This window comes from Oreochromis niloticus, linkage group LG13 (genome assembly GCF_001858045.2).
Source record: "Oreochromis niloticus isolate F11D_XX linkage group LG13, O_niloticus_UMD_NMBU, whole genome shotgun sequence".
NCBI classification, from domain to species: Eukaryota; Metazoa; Chordata; class Actinopteri; order Cichliformes; family Cichlidae; genus Oreochromis; species Oreochromis niloticus.
In genome coordinates this window covers 12,849,927-12,866,023 of record NC_031978.2, presented here as the reverse complement: position 1 = coordinate 12,866,023, position 16,097 = coordinate 12,849,927, and the positions used below count along the sequence as shown (strand labels likewise).

The 16,097-nt window shown below is 39.6% G+C and overlaps 1 protein-coding gene across 8 annotated transcripts in view; it reads right to left on the bottom strand.

Annotated features, from left to right (window-relative positions):
- Positions 1 to 16,097, bottom strand: part of ryr2b (ryanodine receptor 2b (cardiac)) — an 84,791-nt gene that overhangs the window by 31,705 nt on the left and 36,989 nt on the right. For all 8 annotated transcript variants that reach the window (XR_002064361.2, XR_003213509.1, XM_019366894.2 and 5 more), the window contains exons 45-73: positions 15,946 to 16,081; positions 15,142 to 15,328; positions 14,804 to 14,912; positions 13,809 to 13,929; positions 13,371 to 13,540; positions 13,013 to 13,233; positions 12,264 to 12,354; positions 12,017 to 12,157; positions 10,850 to 11,013; positions 10,577 to 10,655; positions 10,337 to 10,426; positions 8,829 to 8,966; positions 8,661 to 8,738; positions 8,488 to 8,563; positions 8,232 to 8,355; positions 7,761 to 7,876; positions 7,091 to 7,167; positions 6,101 to 6,216; positions 5,838 to 5,887; positions 5,666 to 5,726; positions 5,016 to 5,263; positions 4,501 to 4,582; positions 4,048 to 4,178; positions 3,650 to 3,964; positions 3,311 to 3,548; positions 2,854 to 2,941; positions 2,654 to 2,740; positions 2,357 to 2,518; positions 2,167 to 2,229 (exon numbers count right to left, since the gene is read on the bottom strand). Coding sequence is in view for 6 of the 8 variants with exons in the window: in XM_019366894.2 (XP_019222439.1) it covers positions 2,167 to 2,229; positions 2,357 to 2,518; positions 2,654 to 2,740; positions 2,854 to 2,941; positions 3,311 to 3,548; positions 3,650 to 3,964; positions 4,048 to 4,178; positions 4,501 to 4,582; positions 5,016 to 5,263; positions 5,666 to 5,726; positions 5,838 to 5,887; positions 6,101 to 6,216; positions 7,091 to 7,167; positions 7,761 to 7,876; positions 8,232 to 8,355; positions 8,488 to 8,563; positions 8,661 to 8,738; positions 8,829 to 8,966; positions 10,337 to 10,426; positions 10,577 to 10,655; positions 10,850 to 11,013; positions 12,017 to 12,157; positions 12,264 to 12,354; positions 13,013 to 13,233; positions 13,371 to 13,540; positions 13,809 to 13,929; positions 14,804 to 14,912; positions 15,142 to 15,328; positions 15,946 to 16,081 (3,759 nt within the window). In the remaining 2 variants the exon portion in view is untranslated. The remainder of the gene's footprint in view (positions 1 to 2,166; positions 2,230 to 2,356; positions 2,519 to 2,653; positions 2,741 to 2,853; positions 2,942 to 3,310; positions 3,549 to 3,649; positions 3,965 to 4,047; positions 4,179 to 4,500; positions 4,583 to 5,015; positions 5,264 to 5,665; positions 5,727 to 5,837; positions 5,888 to 6,100; positions 6,217 to 7,090; positions 7,168 to 7,760; positions 7,877 to 8,231; positions 8,356 to 8,487; positions 8,564 to 8,660; positions 8,739 to 8,828; positions 8,967 to 10,336; positions 10,427 to 10,576; positions 10,656 to 10,849; positions 11,014 to 12,016; positions 12,158 to 12,263; positions 12,355 to 13,012; positions 13,234 to 13,370; positions 13,541 to 13,808; positions 13,930 to 14,803; positions 14,913 to 15,141; positions 15,329 to 15,945; positions 16,082 to 16,097) is intronic.

Genomic DNA, 16,097 nt, shown 5'->3' with positions numbered 1-16,097 from the left:
GAACTTGTATATACTGACTAATAAAGACTCTGTATTCACAAATCATTATAAAAAAAGAAAAAAGGATTTCAAAGACCACTGGGAAAAACATTTACTCGAATTTCTGCTCTAAAAGTTGTTTATAATGACAAAGCAGAATTTTCCCATCACTAACTTATGAATAAACACATTTATCAGTGATTTATGAATACAGAAATGCTGCATGCATATTTAGTACAGTGTGGCGAGTATGTCACATTCATGTCTCTGGTGAACAATGAGCCACTGCCCGAGATTATTAAAAAGACAGCTTTGGATTTTACAGGCTATGAAAGCATTCTCTGATTTAATTTCCCAGACACTTGTTGCACAAATTAAAAGTTACTCTGTACTCGAGCATATCGGTGAATATGATGAATTTCTTCAGAAAGTAGAAAAGATACGCTTGTAATTTGCAGTCTAAGGGCAGTCCAAAACACAAATTCATACAACTAATACATACTTCACTGATCAGGCATACCATTATGACCACCTGCCTAATATTGTGTTGGTCCCGCTTTTGCTGCTAAAACATCCCTGACTCGTCAAGGCATGGACTCTACCTCTGAACATGTGCTGTGGTATTTGGCTCCGAGATGTTAGCAACACATCCTTTAAGTCCAGTACGTTATGATGTGGGACCTCCATGGGTCAGACTTGTTGGTCCAACACACACAGACGCTCGGTTGGACTGAGATCTGGGGAACTTGGAGGCCAAGTCAACACCTTAAACTCATTCCTGAACCAGTTTTTGTTTTTTGGGAGGGCGTATTATCCTGCTGAAAGAGCCCACAGCCATCAGCTAATACTGTTTCTGTGAACGAGTGTGTATAGTCTGCAACAGTGCTTAGGTAAGTTGGTACACGTCAAAGTAACAGCCACATGGATTGCTGACATCTTTCCATCAGAACCAGCATTACATTTTTCAGCACTTTGAACTTGTCTGTTGGATTGGACCACATGTGCCTTGACTCCACATGTGCACATCAATAAGCACTTCACCTTCCTTGGACCATTCTTGATAGATACTGACCACTGCAGACCAGAAACACCCCACGAGAGCTGCAGTTTCGGAGATGCTCATACCTAGTGATCTAACCATCACAATTCGCTCCTTGTCAAACCTGCTCAAAGCCTTACACTTTCCCATTTTTCCTGCTTCTAACATCAACTTTGAGAACAAAATAATATATCCCACCCACAAACAGGTGCCATGATGAAGAGATAATCAGTGTTATTCACTTCACCTGTCAGTGGTGACAGTGTTATGCCTGATTGGTGTATATCTGCTTATTGTTTTGTCTTGGCATCTGTCTACAGCTTACTTCTGTTGGCCTGCCATACATTCAGTGTTGGGAAGGTTAGTTTTAAAATGTATTTTTCCACTATAGATTACAGAATACATGGACCAAAATGTATTTTGTAACATATTCTGTTAAGTTACTCAATGAGAGTAACGTATTCTGAATACTTTGAAATACTTAAATCTAAATATAAAATATTAACAGTGGGGTGGACATTGCGTAAGGCTGCACTTTTTGCAGTGATCTCATATAGAAAACAGCATGTTAATGCGTGGAGATCCTGAAGGCTGCTGCTGGCACTGCTGGCTCTGGGTCCATTGTGTAAGTGACACCAACAACATTAACAGGACGCTTACATTAGAGCCTCTAATTACGTGTTTTGTTTGGTTTTCCAGCAATCAGAATCAGAGAAACTGTATTAATCCCAGATGGAAATTGAGTTTAAAAAACAAATTTACAGAAGGGATGCGGCTCATACTCGAACCCGGGCCGGCTCATCCGGACTACATGCTGATCCAACTGAGCTAAACCTGCGCCCGACTGCATTTAATCATTAAAACTGGAGAAGGCATGGAGAGGGGATAGCCTAACATATGAAACAGGAAATGACCGCTGTGTATTCTATTTATCTCAACAAAGTAACTGTATTCTGATTACCACCTATTTAAACCTAACTTTAACGGAATGCAGTTACTCATATTTTGTATTTTAAATACTTAACAGCAGTACATGTATTCCGTTACTCCCCAACACTGCATACATTTGAGCCTTTTCAAATTTTGTAACCAAAGAAAGCCATATAAGATTATGGTGCTTAGTCAAATAAGTAAAAGAAACCACCCACCTGATTCTGAAGATGTACAACGCAATTGAAAATATGATCTCGGATCTCATTCTCAGTGGTCTTCTGTGGAAAGCATGTAATTGCCCACATTAAGTATACTAAACAGTCCTGTAGTGTCAAATGTGCACAAGCACGTAGTGAAGGATGTGAAAGGTGGAGGATTTTAGTATGGTCCACATTTCCAACTTACCTGAGAGAAGGCATTCTTAGCCAAGATGATGAGACTGTGATCGCTCGGAAAACAAACCCTGAGTCCCACAGGGGTCAGCCTCTTCATTAAAGCTACAATGAGAGAGGTGTTGGTGGAATAACAACCCCTCTTCCTCCTCATCTTCCTCTTCTCATTGTCAAGCTGAGTATTGGGATCATATGAAAACTTTACACCTAATGACAGCTGCAATTCTTCTGTGATTTCTACATATATGTTGTAAAGAGATGCACATCAGCGCACATATAATCATGAGGTCAAATTGTAAATATGACCAACCTTGAATGTTTTGTCATTATTGGCCAAGAAAGACAAGTTGTTGATTTCATTTTGAACAACATAATTCTGTTCCTCCCATTTGAAATTCTGTTGCAGAGAACATAAGCGAAGACACGTGACAGTTAATGGACAAAATATTCACTGAGACGGCATTGGCATGAGAAAAACAAATAAATAAAAACACTGTGTATCATTCTCACATGGGATTTGGCCCAGAATATAAAGACCTCTGCCACCATGCTGAACAGCTGCTCAGCCTCAGGGTTCAGGTCTTTCAGCCACCTGGCTCTGAGATAAAATTGAAAAAACACATTGACAACACAGAATTTGTAAAGCAAAAGCATATGCCTGAAATAATAACTAACATAACCTCCCAATATCATCTTCTCAGTTTTTTGCAGTTAAAAATCTACGACTGGCTGTTGAATTCTTAAAAACATTTGTTCTTTACCGTCTTTACAAAATAACAATGTGGTTCAAAAGGGAACTTCAGGGGCTATGAAATAATTAAAGTGGAGCTCAAGTCAATACAAAAAATAGCAAAATAAGTTTCACCTTTCACTGAGTCTATAAATACTTTACATTACTTCTGTTACTTCTAACTTTAGAAAAAAAAGTTTCCACTCCTCCACATACAAGCACCTTTGAGTGTCTTACCGATGAGTATCCACAAATGGGATGAGGAGGGGAAAGAAGGCGTAGAGGTCTCGGACTAGCATAGCGAACTTTTCTTGTATCTGCAACTCCGCATCAGAGGTATCTCCACCTTCTGCTTTCATCTGCTCCTCCTCTGCCAACACACATTCTGTCCTCTTTCTCAGCTTCTCCATTAGTGGCAGGAAGTGGCTCTTTAACAGCTCAGGATGGACTTTGCATATGACTGGCTGAGAAAAAACTAAGAGATATAAATGACAGATGTTGGAAAATATGCATTACTGACTAATATGAAATAAGTATATCTAAACAACAAGCCACTGTTGTCCACCACACAAGTACCTGCCAGCTGTTTCATCCAGTCACCCTGGCTAGCACCCACATGATTGTGGATGATACGCAGGATGTTGCCAAGTAGGTCACTAGCATGCTTAGGAACGACAGAGGTACACACTGGCCTTTCTGGCTGGCCCTCAGGACCCAAGTTCCACCAGTGGGAAATGTAACTGCACAACATGGGCAAAGTAACCTCTGCAACATGGATGTAGTGGGCCTGGTGAGCTCCAGCACCGGCCAGCTCCTCCACTTCCCTCAGCGCCTGTCCCAGAGAAGGTAGGAGGGGACACATGTCCTCCACCTGATCTGGCAATCCCTGGTCTAACAAAGATGGAAGGTTTTTAAGGTTCCCAAGAGACAGCGAATAACAATATAACAGGGTATGAAATGTGCCTGCGTAATACCTTTTATCTGAGTAGCAGTCATCATATTGTAGATGGAGTAAGGGTTGTTTTGGTTTAGATCTGGCTCCAGGAAACACACGGGGAAAGCTCCTGTCAAGGCTGCCAGACAAGCACCTGCTGCTGACCTATGCCTGTATAGAAAGAGTTGTGCATATCAGGATATAGGCATGGGTGAATAATCGACGAATTTTAAAGTACTATATAATATTACAAATCAGGATTGCTAACATAAGTTTGCTTGAAAGCTGTTTTCAATGCATCTCAGGTTTAAACATCATCTTCTATCTGGCAGCCTTTAACATTTATAACACCCTGAATACCCTCATGTTGCACCAACACCGTGTGGTTAATATAATAAATAACTTCAATCATGAATTATAGATACATTACACAAAAATTATTTAAGACATCATCCTCGAGAACTCTGAAATCTCAAAGTTATAGAAGCATTACCCCTCCATGTAGATGCTGCTACTGGTTCCAAGAGCATAGAGGCTGTTTAAGATCCTGTAGCAGGATACCTGTATACCACCAGCTGAAAAAACAAGGTAATGCATAAAAGTTTTCTTTCACAAACAACCACTGAACCCACAGTTTCGAAAGCATTCAGTCACTGAGAAGTGGATTAGCTGCATGCTTGCTGATTCAAGTAATGAATGATTTGTGGAAGGTGAGAATATTATTGGGAGAGACAGTATGCTCCTGCTGCTTTGTGGCCATGACCGAGACACTGAATGAGAGCTGGTTTCGAGCTGAAGGGAGGGTGTACCCAAGTGATTTCAGGGGTGTGGAAACCAGCTGTGCATCCAACACCTGAAAACGTATGTGTGTTTCTCGTCATGCTGAGATGACAACTAAATGTATCTTAACAAGTGACATCTGCATGTTTCTGCATGCATTTTAGGACGTAAATGAAATAATACAATAACATGGCATTCCTACTTAACCACTATAATGGTAGTTCTTACCCAGGAGATCTACTCCATGGTTCTGGTTTCCAAGATGAAGGAATAGAGAAGTGAGTGTAGGGAGAAGGATGGAGGTTGTGTAGTTGAGAACCTTGGCTACTCCTCTTGCCAGCTGACTCCTACTCTGAGGCAGTGAAACTAAGCTCTCAGAAAGGGTTTCCACAGTCATCTCTAAATCAGACGCCGCTGCCTTAAAAAAGGAATGCAGAGATGTCTGAATAGACTCTGGTGCTGACTTCATTAAAGTCCTATAATGAAAAAGTGGGAAAAGAAATTATTTGAGTTGAAAAATATTCTACATTATTTTGTTATAGTATTGTAAAGGAGAAATATCCACTGAAGGTTTCCTACTGTGACACTTCTGGCTGAGAGTTAAATGGACTAAATCAGTTATCTATCAGCTAATCTATCCCTCAGACAAGTCTGAATGGCATCAACCTCTGCTGAGCCACAGTACTACTGTGCTTGCTTCACAGGCATTGTCCTCAGGGAGCAAAAGTGATATCAACCACAATTAGATAGCATCAATGCATCAGTGGCTCAATTACATCAGTCATCTCATCCTTAGACATGGTGGTGCAACGCTGATGCCACTGCAGGCAGAGCGAGAAGATCGATTTTGGCAGAGTGTGAAAGTGCCATCCAGTTACCTGGCATCAAGAGCCTGAGCCAAAACGTGGAGGGAGCTTGCAACTGACGAGGCTTCTCTTCCTGAAAAAACACATGCACACATTATATGTAAATTAAGAGCATTAAAGCACAGATTAACACTTAATAAACAAATAAATGTTATAATGTGCTTTACTTCCACACTATCCTTACCAAAGACTGAGATCCTGTGTCTTACAAGAGCTGCAAGCTTACAAAAGAGGCTACATGTAAACAGAAAACACAAGGAAAGTAATGAGAGAAGAGGAATTGAAAATCGCAGGACACAAAATAAAAAGACAGAATATGATGAAGCTTTTTTCTGAAAACATGCAAATATTTTTTTAAATAAACAAAAATAAACAAAAATGCACAAAATAGCTGAGAAATGATCAGATAAGAGTATAAAAAACAAGAACGCAAACTTTGTTTTGTACCATGCAATCATCTCCTTTTCCTTTCTCGAGGCATGGCTTCTATTATCACTTGAGGAAGCAGACAGGAAATACAGACGGTGGCTTTTAACATACTGTTCCAAAAGAGGAAGGATAACCTGTTGAACAGAGTAATGGTCAATAATCATTTCATCACCCAACAAACCCATTAAATATCCTCTAAACAGTATGTGCTTGATGAGATCACATGCACGGTTTGCCTGTTTGGTCCTCTGCTCATGAAACCACACAGTGACAAAACTTAATAGAAAATTTAAATAGAAAATTTCTGTGGCTGCACAGTTACATCAAATATGTGTCTCTAGTCTTGTTCAACACTAGATAAGTAAACATCCATGCGATCGGCCTAAAAGTCTGAACACCCTGTAATCATTACTAGAAGTTTCTTAAAAAAAAAAGAAAGACAGAAAGTTTCCAGGGACTGAGCAAAGCCTTGTGCCTTTTTAACATGACTTTAATGACAGGCAGAGAAAGTATGATGAACTGGCAATTCACAGACAGATGAACAGCCAAACAGACACAGACTTGCGTGGCTGTGTGAGAGTGGGCTGAGTGGGAGGTGAAAGAAGCAGAGATGTGAGGCATGGCTGCTCACAGTCTTGGCTGACAAGGTCTGACTCTGGAGGTCCCATCGATGAAAAACAAACTCTTTTCATTTGCTGCCTCCTTAGAGCCAGAGCAGTGTAGGAAGCCTTAATCAATGTCCTGATGGCAATTGACACGCCCACGTAGATTTCCAAAATGGTTAAATAAATTACACAGCCCAAAGGGTTTTACTTAAAGGGGTTGCCTATGGCAACCATCAAACAAAACTAATTAGATGGCATAAATGAAATAAGAAAAAAAAGTTAATGAGACAAAATAAAATAGCACTGGAAGAATTAGATGGGAAGGGGGTTAAATCAATGTCAGAGATTTTATCAGATGCTAGACTTTGACTGTGTTTAAATATGCAGATTGGTTGAGGCAAACCTTGTGAAAAAAAATGACTGGTTGCTCGTGTGGAGCCCTCTCTCCCTTAGACATCTGTCCTCTGGCTTGCATCAGCTCTGAAGAAAAAAAAGACAAAATGAAAAATGAAAGGTAAAACTGTCAAAATAATACAGATAAGTTAAAAAAAACAGAAGTGTTTCTATGTCACCTTCATGTAAGAAAGACAGGTTCACATACCCAGACTAGGCTGAACTATTCTGTGGTGGTTTGGTTTTCATAAGAGTACTTTTTTTTCCCAACTTTAACAGCAGGAAATTAACTAGGCATATAATTCTTTTCTTTCTCAATTTTTTGCCAGATTTTTCAAGTAACCTATATTTGACAACAGCATAATTAAACTGGAAATCCTGTTTTTGGTGTGCCAGCCCTATGAAAAAATCCCGGAGGCACCTCTGTATGTGAGGGCATAAAAAGAGTGGACCAAAATTGCTCCACAATGACATGAGAGACTGATAAAGTCATACAGGAAGAGATGGCTTCACGTTATTGTTGCCAAAAGTGGTTTGACAAGCTATTAAGTTATGAGGTGTAGTTATTTTTCACAGGACAGCATATAGTGCTGTGAAAACTTCTCTTTAACATGTCGGTATATTGCAAAAATCTTTTATCTTCTTTTTTATCTTCTTTTTAATATGCAACATTATCTTACCAAGCTTTAAAAGGTTCTCTTGGGCCTCCTCAGTGTGAGACAGGAGCCGCTGAAGCAGCGTGTATGCAAAGCAGTTGGCTATGGCTGGAAAGTCCATTTCCACTGACTTCCGATCTCTTTAGAACAAGAAATCAGATATGATTTATGAAACACCACTACTAAAAACAAGACTGAACTTTAATCATAAATACTTGCTAATATAGTATTTTTTTATTTCAAGATTTTTATTGCAAAGATGCAAGTGTTGCAGCAGGATGACAAAGAGGTAATACATTTATCTTACACATGGACTTATTTCTGGTTGTGACCTGTACTGGAAATTATTACAAAGAAAAGAAGGCAGTGGACTGACTGCTACAGTGCCTCTAATCAACGGTGAGGGAGAAATGCCACTGTGACATGAAAATGGAGCACCTCATTCATGCTGAACTGCATCGCCCTAGTGTAATCATAAGCGTATTCTGTACTCACCTCCACACAGTGTAGCCATTGAGCTGAAGGAACTTGAGGACATCCTGAGCTCTTTCTCTGAATTTAGCCTTCTCTTTGGCACTCAAGGTATCATAAGGTACAAGCAGCGAATGGCTACCTCCTCCTGAGAATAGATATGAGTGAAATGCATAGCACTTTTGTTAGCTGTTCAGCTCTTCCTAAAATGAAGGGGGATGAGATAAGAGTAAGAGAAAAGAGAGGAGATTAACTAGATATTATCAACACTTAATGCCACCTTTACTCTCAAGTTCTAATTTCTTCGTCTTAGCCCAGGCATTGTGGTAGTTTTCAGCCAGCTGTTCAGCCATGGCCTGAAGATGAGACAAAAAGAAGAGATAAGAAAGAAGAAAATTAACATAACTGAATAATATGTCAACTGCCAGTTCTAATATTTAATCTTTAACTTACACATTGGTCCCATGATAAGGTGATGCAGCTCATGTCCACAGGTTTGGGGCTGAAGGTTGATGCACCTTCAAATGACAGCTAGGACAAAAAAAGTCTTATTAATGGAATAAACGTTATTTGTGAGCAACTCTGCTTTAACAAGAACAAGCAGAACCTGAGCACATATACCTGTCCAGACTGAGAGACCCTGCGTGTGCATGGATGCATGCTGAACGCATCTCCTTCTTTGGTCCTTTCTATGTTCCAGCCAAAGGCCAGCATAGTCTTTATTGTCTCTTTGATAGCCCAGCGGTATGCCTCCTTCTCCTGAAAAATCAGAAATATATAAAAGGTTTAATGCAAAACTAAAATAAGCAGGTATCAAGGGACAGCAGACTATTTAAATAGCTCAAGAACTTGTAACAGCCTGTCAATGAGTGCATATAGCCAGCCTCCAAGTACCAGACATCACATGGATGTTATTTTCTGGGCTAAATCTTGTCTGCCTTTAGAAAGGTGTCCCATAAAGTGAACAATGTGCATCTATTCTGCAAACACTAGACTTGATTTCAACTTAATTTCCACTCAATTTTCTATTGAACAGTCCTAAAAGATGTCCAAATTGTACTGCACATAGCTGTCAAGGTTAAAAATCAGATCAAATGTGCTTGAAAAGTAAACGTTTAGTAGACTTGAAGATCACACTGTTCTGCAAAAATATTAACACTTTTAATGTGATTTATATACAGTACTTTATATGTAAATGAGATTTCTCATAAGATTATGACTCACTGTGTGTTGCACAATTTTAGCATTTTACAGTATGTGGGGTTGTGTAAGGGTTGTGCCAGCAGACGATGATGTCAGGGATTGAGGATGGTTTAAATTTCACGACGACAGCTCATCAGTCAAGCAGAGTTTTATTTATTGTCCACACTGATGTATTAAAATAATATTTTCATTAATATGAGATTTTTAATAAATTGCATTATTTAAAGACTTAATTTTGCACCTCCACATATGATTGACATGTGCAGCACAAACATGTCTGGGCATGCATGGGCGTTCGCACACGTGGCTGGACTTCTGTGTGCTGCGCTCCACGCAGCAGTGCAGCCGAGCTACCATATTTGATCAGAGGATATTTTTGACTGTTGAACTGTTTTCTTTACATTAGAATGTCACATGACTGCATTTGCAAAGACAGTCATTTATCTCGTCTCCTTAACTATTTGTTCCATCAGGCACATTGCCAGTGAAAAACTGTGCACGGAGGGGTGGAGGTGAAGAGCATAGGAGCACCAGGTGAGGTATGTTAAGTTCAAAAAATTAAAGAGACAGTAAATGTTATGCCTTAATAATTCTAAAGGTGTTCAGCTGATATCCTGCCACTTATGTTCAATAATTACAGCTGGCTAAATCAGTCAATGTGCAAACATGTCTTCATGCTGGAAGTGAGGAATAAATTGTGGCTCATCTACATCAGGTAAGGGGCGGGGGTGGGGCGGGGGTGGGGTGGGGGGGGTGGGGGGGGTCACAGTATGTTTGGACTGTGAAGCAAATCACCACTATTACAAACATGACATTTGGTATATATGCAATTGGCTCTGTACATCTAGGATATCACCACTTTCATTACTGAAGAACACATGAAGAACGTCCACACATGCCATACAAACTGACTACTTCATCTGTACCTTTTCAGCCAGAGCCCTGTACGGCTTGAGGCGAGGGTGAACTTTGGTGTTCTCACATAGGTGCTCTCCATGAACCCAGCCACTGACAAACTGGCAGAGAAAACACACAGATTTACTAAACAAAAAACAAAGAATAAAATCAGGGACTCAGTACAGAGAGATGTTTTGACATGGCCACAGAGAAAAATATGTACAAAGGTATTCTTATGGTGACAGTCAGTCTAGACCAGGATATGATACCTTTTCCAGTGACCACTTTTCATGAGTATGCTCGGCATACTTGTTCACAACAAACTCCAGCCTCTCTGGCACTGACACACTAATGCAGAGAGAGAAATAATACATTATTAAGCCTTGATTAAAACTGCACATTAATCTCTGCAAATCATAATGTTTATATTCACCGAATACAGCACTTGGTCTGCTAAATTATAGGTTACACTTCTGATTAGGCAGGTCATTTTCACACGATTCTCTTTTCAATCATCCAAAAATATCCTTGGGGTATCTTACTTGGATGTATCTACAGGCTGGGAGTCAAAGTGTCCGTCTGTATCCATGGAGGTTATTCTCTCAATGTGCGACAAGCAGTTTTGTTCCATATGATCAGGAGGCAGGGCCAGGGCCACTGCAGAGAGGCACTGCACACATAGACTCGATAACTGAAGCATCTGGGGCTTTAAAGTAGAAAAAACCAAAACAAAGTATGAGACAAGAAGACAAGCTATCAGAAAGGGTAAAAACAATGAGGACAATAAATATCCGTGACATGCTCCTCACGCAGCATGTCATCTTATACTAGCGTCTTCCTTATTATTTTCATTGCCATTTAGGGAAACACTACATCAGGAGATCAGGTTATGGGAGGACAGCGAAGAACTAATTTTATATGAACTGCAATAATCGTGTTAACCAAAAACCCACCTATATATTTCGGAGCCTGCATTCAACACACTTCATTCAATTAAAATTTAATAAGTTATGGATTTAGTTACTTGGGAAGTAAACATATGACTGCATACCCCTCCTGAAAAAGCATTTTCATATGCAAAGATTTGTCAGTGTCACGTAACGCGAGCAATCAAAATCCCAACCGAGAAGTGCAATAAGCAGGGCAAGGGATATATTGTACACCCAAGCATGTACATTTGTACATATATAAGCCTTTTGTTGTGTAATAATTTCAGTGAAAAACATCTTCATAGTTCTGTGCAGTGCGAATACTGCGCTCTGCTTCTGAGTCTGTTTGATGTCGGCCCCATGTGTGGGTGGTTTGACCTCGTCAACTTATTTCTTTTGATGTTTTCCTGTTCGGCATCGTTCAGGTAAGTATCTGGCAGACATATTTTACGTACATTATGCTGTTCACATTTCCAAACAGTCACTTTAAGAGTGGGAGGTTTCATACCAGGAAATGAAAAATTAACACCTTATCTCAAGTGTGTTACATCTTCCCCGATGCAGGCTCTCCTAGTACACTAAAGAAGCACATGAGAAATGTATTTTGCCATTTTTCTTCGTAAGGAGGACAAGAAAAGATTAAGGATACATCATGAGATGAATTAGTTTGAAGAAAACCTTTTTTTCCCCATTTTATGCAATTATTTTTGTGCTTAAGTACAAATTTAAAGTAATTATAAGCTCAAGTCAAGACTAACACAAATAATCAGTTTAGTTTACCTTCTTGGCTAAGGCCTTGAACACCCCCCAGAACAACTTTGTAGACAGATAGAGTTCTTCTTCAGATGCACAACCTTGCTCACCCTGCCTGCCAGACTGGGAGTAGTACTTCCACCTTTGCTCATAGTGACTGGTCAAGAGCTGATAGATGAAAGTCGTGATTAGTTAACAAAATTAATCATTTTACCTCAGTGTACTAATATATTTTCATATTCAGTGTGTGGCAAGCCCAAATTTAATTATCCACCTTTAGAGGCATTTTGCTGTGGTCTGTCAGATGAAGGACATCAAAGACAAGCCGACGAAGGAGAGGCTGCATCATAGGTGGCTGGAGTTTACTGAGGACCGAGGGTTGCAGAATTAGTCACATAAACAGATTAATTCCACATCAGCCAACACAGCAACCCTTCCCCTACACACACACATTCACACTCACGCACAACGATATTTTGACTGATTAGTACATCTCAGAAGGATGACATAACTCAGAAAATGCCATTGGCAAAATGTTAATAAATCCAATAATTAACATCACACTCTTGTTCATTTAATATGCCAATTATCTGTATTTGGAAAATGAGAATTCCCAGTGATTCATTATATATAATGAGTGGGAATAAGCTGTATCTGGATTGGTTAATATTTTGCTGTTGCTATTTTGTCAAACAGCAGCCTGACACTGATGTCAGCGGATATAGGAAGGAAATGTTGTAATAATTCAGAAATTAAGAGCCAAACATAGTGAAACCAGCTGTCAAACCATTTATTTCTGATATGTAGGTGAATCTAGTTTGAATGCTGTTGCAAATAAACCTCAATGACCCAAAAACTGAAAAATGCAATATTGAATTATGTTACTCAAGTGAGGAACAACACTTCCTCTAAATATATATCTCTCATTCAGCGAACCCCACCCATTTAATGCCATATTATATAGACTGCCACTTTCTTTGACCTTGTCCTCTGTTTTTCATTCATACCAGCTGGAGACCCTACCTGCACAAAGCCAACAGACACTCTTCTGTGGTGTCTCTCTGAGCCTTGGTCAAGCTAAGAGCCCTCGAGAGGCGGTAGACTGCCTGAATGAGAGAATCAACCAGCAAGATGTGGTCCTCTAAATCATGGAAAAGAACTGAATATTTGGTGAGAAGGGGAAGAACAACAGTACACAAGTATCTATTGAGGGCCAGAGCCATATCAGTGGATCCTAGGTCAGCCTGCAAAGGGAAAAAAAGAGGTTTAACTTACAAAGAGTCCAGTTAATTGATGGGTGTGAAGTTTCCCCAGATTACATAAGGAGTAGTGGATGTTATAGAGTTTAATGGAAAACAAAAATGAATATTTCTCAGCTTACAGTGTCAAGAGAGACAGCTGCCTGAAGGTCAGGCAGAAAGCCAACTTCTAGAAGGTGGAGAAGAAAACTCTGACTCTCAACGCCATAAACCCGATCCAGGAACAGCACCATGGCTGCCTTGTGGTCTGGGCAGAACACTGTAGATAGGTCAGGCTCAACCAATGTACCATCTGGAAAAGCAAGACAAGATTAGATCTGATGACCAAGGTCATATTAACATATTATGTACTTTACATCTACTGTGAAAACTATGTGGTCCCATCTCTCTGTGTGAAAGAATGGTTTGGGACTGTCTAATATCTGATAAGGCGCTTAGCCTCAGTTGCCTCCGTCCACCTCTACTATTTTTCCACAGCGATTATGGAGTGAGGCATCAATGTCTAATGAGTTAGAAAAAAGCCACAGCTGCCAAAGTCTGGCCAATGTGGCCTATTCAACCTTTAGAGACTGAAGGGATTTGAAAGGAGATGCTGATGACTCCCTGAAGATCCTGAATAGGGATGAGAGACCTCAGAATGGCCCTGATACGGATTGCCTCTCCTTTGCCTCCTTGAATTAACTGGACAAAAAATAAAATAGTCATTCAAGGCATAATAACAACAACTTTCATAATACAAATTAATAAAATAACTGGTCATAAGTGTTACAAATTTCAGTGTCATAACATATGATGACCTGTTTTTTAACCTCATACTGACTCCTCCTGTGAGTTACTTTGGATTTTATTTTTAAATTCACCTTCCAGTCAAAATTAACATGTATTTAATATAAAAAAATAATTACTGCTGTTATTCACTGTCAATATATAAAAATACAGTTAAACTGACATTATTGCATTTAAATATCTTCATGTACTTTATCTAAAGAACATCAATGTGCTTTTGATGCACAAAAAGTCCCCTTCTTTTAATTCACCTGTGCACTTTAGCGCTATAGCATCAAAGAGGGAAGAAAACCATCCTTTCAAATGATAAATGTTTTCACACTTTCAGTCAGGTAGACATGCTCAAAACCCGATGGCTCGAGGATCTGATGCAATGTACACCATTTCATTTATTCACCCTGTTGAGGGTTTTCCAGATCAAGGCTGCGCACTCAATCATCAATATGAATAGTAGGACCTGACCAGTAAATCTGCCTTTAATGGCTTATTGCAGTATACTGAATGTTGGCCAATAAGGGACAACAATCTCTATTAGAGTAAGTCCAAACTAGGTCTGAGATTATCATTAAAACATTAAAAAACCTGTAACCAAGTGTGGGTTACATAATAAATATTAGGCACAATGCAATGCAGCATCTAAAATGCATACTTTTGTCTGAGGCTTATTCTTTTAAGACAAGTTTGCAGACTCTCTTCATTAGGCTTTATTGGTTGAGACATGAGTAGATATTGATGTGGAAGAGCTGATGATAGCTAAGGGAACACTTACATGCATCTCCGGAGCACAGCGACCGAGCAAGTCAATAAGAGCTGAGTAGAAGGTCATGATGGCGTGCCCCATGTGAATGACATCATCATCACTGTCTTGGACAACATCTCTATTACAGGACACAATCATAACAATCAAAAGCCTGCAATGACCTGATATTATCTATCACGGATTATCAACGTATATTACTGGTGGCCTCTACAGATAGCAGCCAATGTGTACAGATCGTTTTGTTGCTTATCACGGTTACTTCCACTGATACTGGATTTCAAATATTTCTAAATCCAGTTTAATTTTTTTTTTTTTAAATCATGTGACTGCATATATCTGATACTGACAGCGCTCTGTTTGACTGATAAGTAGTACAAGGACCATCCATAGAAGGGTCTTCAGAGATCTTGATGGCTTCTTCCATGGCTGCTAAGAGACCATTTCCCCCATCACCTCGCAGCGCGGGGCCAAAACACTCAGGTCGACGAATCAACAGCCTCAACACCACATAAGCATTCTCCTCGACACTCTCACCTGTGACCAATCAACACACAGTTTTGATTTTTATTCTTCAATATCTGCCATAACAATAAATATATTAACAAAGACTCTCACAAAGAAAACTGATCAATTTAAACAGCAAGAGGATAAAAATGTTATATATCTTCTGTAGAGTGATATAAAACAATATACTGCACAACTCAAGTGCTGCACAGAGACGAGGTGAAGCTGTAAATACTGAGGAGCACGTGGAACAGAAAGCCGTTGCCATTTGGCTGAACTGTCAACAGCCTCAAGGGCAATTTGAACAGATGACTTTTGGGCACCGCTTCAGAGTAAGGAAAATCAATAGCAGAGTGAATTACCTCTAGTGCAAATACTGCAGCTTAATTAGGAGCGTGACATGATGCCGCCTCTTGTTCCTTTTTAAATTTGCATTTTGCTCCTATCAACACTGTGTTTTAAGTTTCAGAAGCAATAAATGACCTGCATGCTCTGCAAATGAAATGTATATATTAAGAATTAAATGTATAGTATATTTTTTTAGTATTAATTCAAGCTTGCACTTTTTTAATTAAATTGGCAAGCTAAAAATTATCCTGTGTCAGATCAAATACCATAATCAAGCCAACCAAATTTATGTAATTTACCATTGCAAAAGACAGCAAAACGTAGAAAATCCAGATAACGCTCGCCCTCCACAGGGTTCCACCCTATATCGCAATAACCTTTTGCCACTAGCATTGGACAGCTCTGGAGACCACAGCCAGCAAGGCACTGAACCACCTGGAAAAAAGATAAG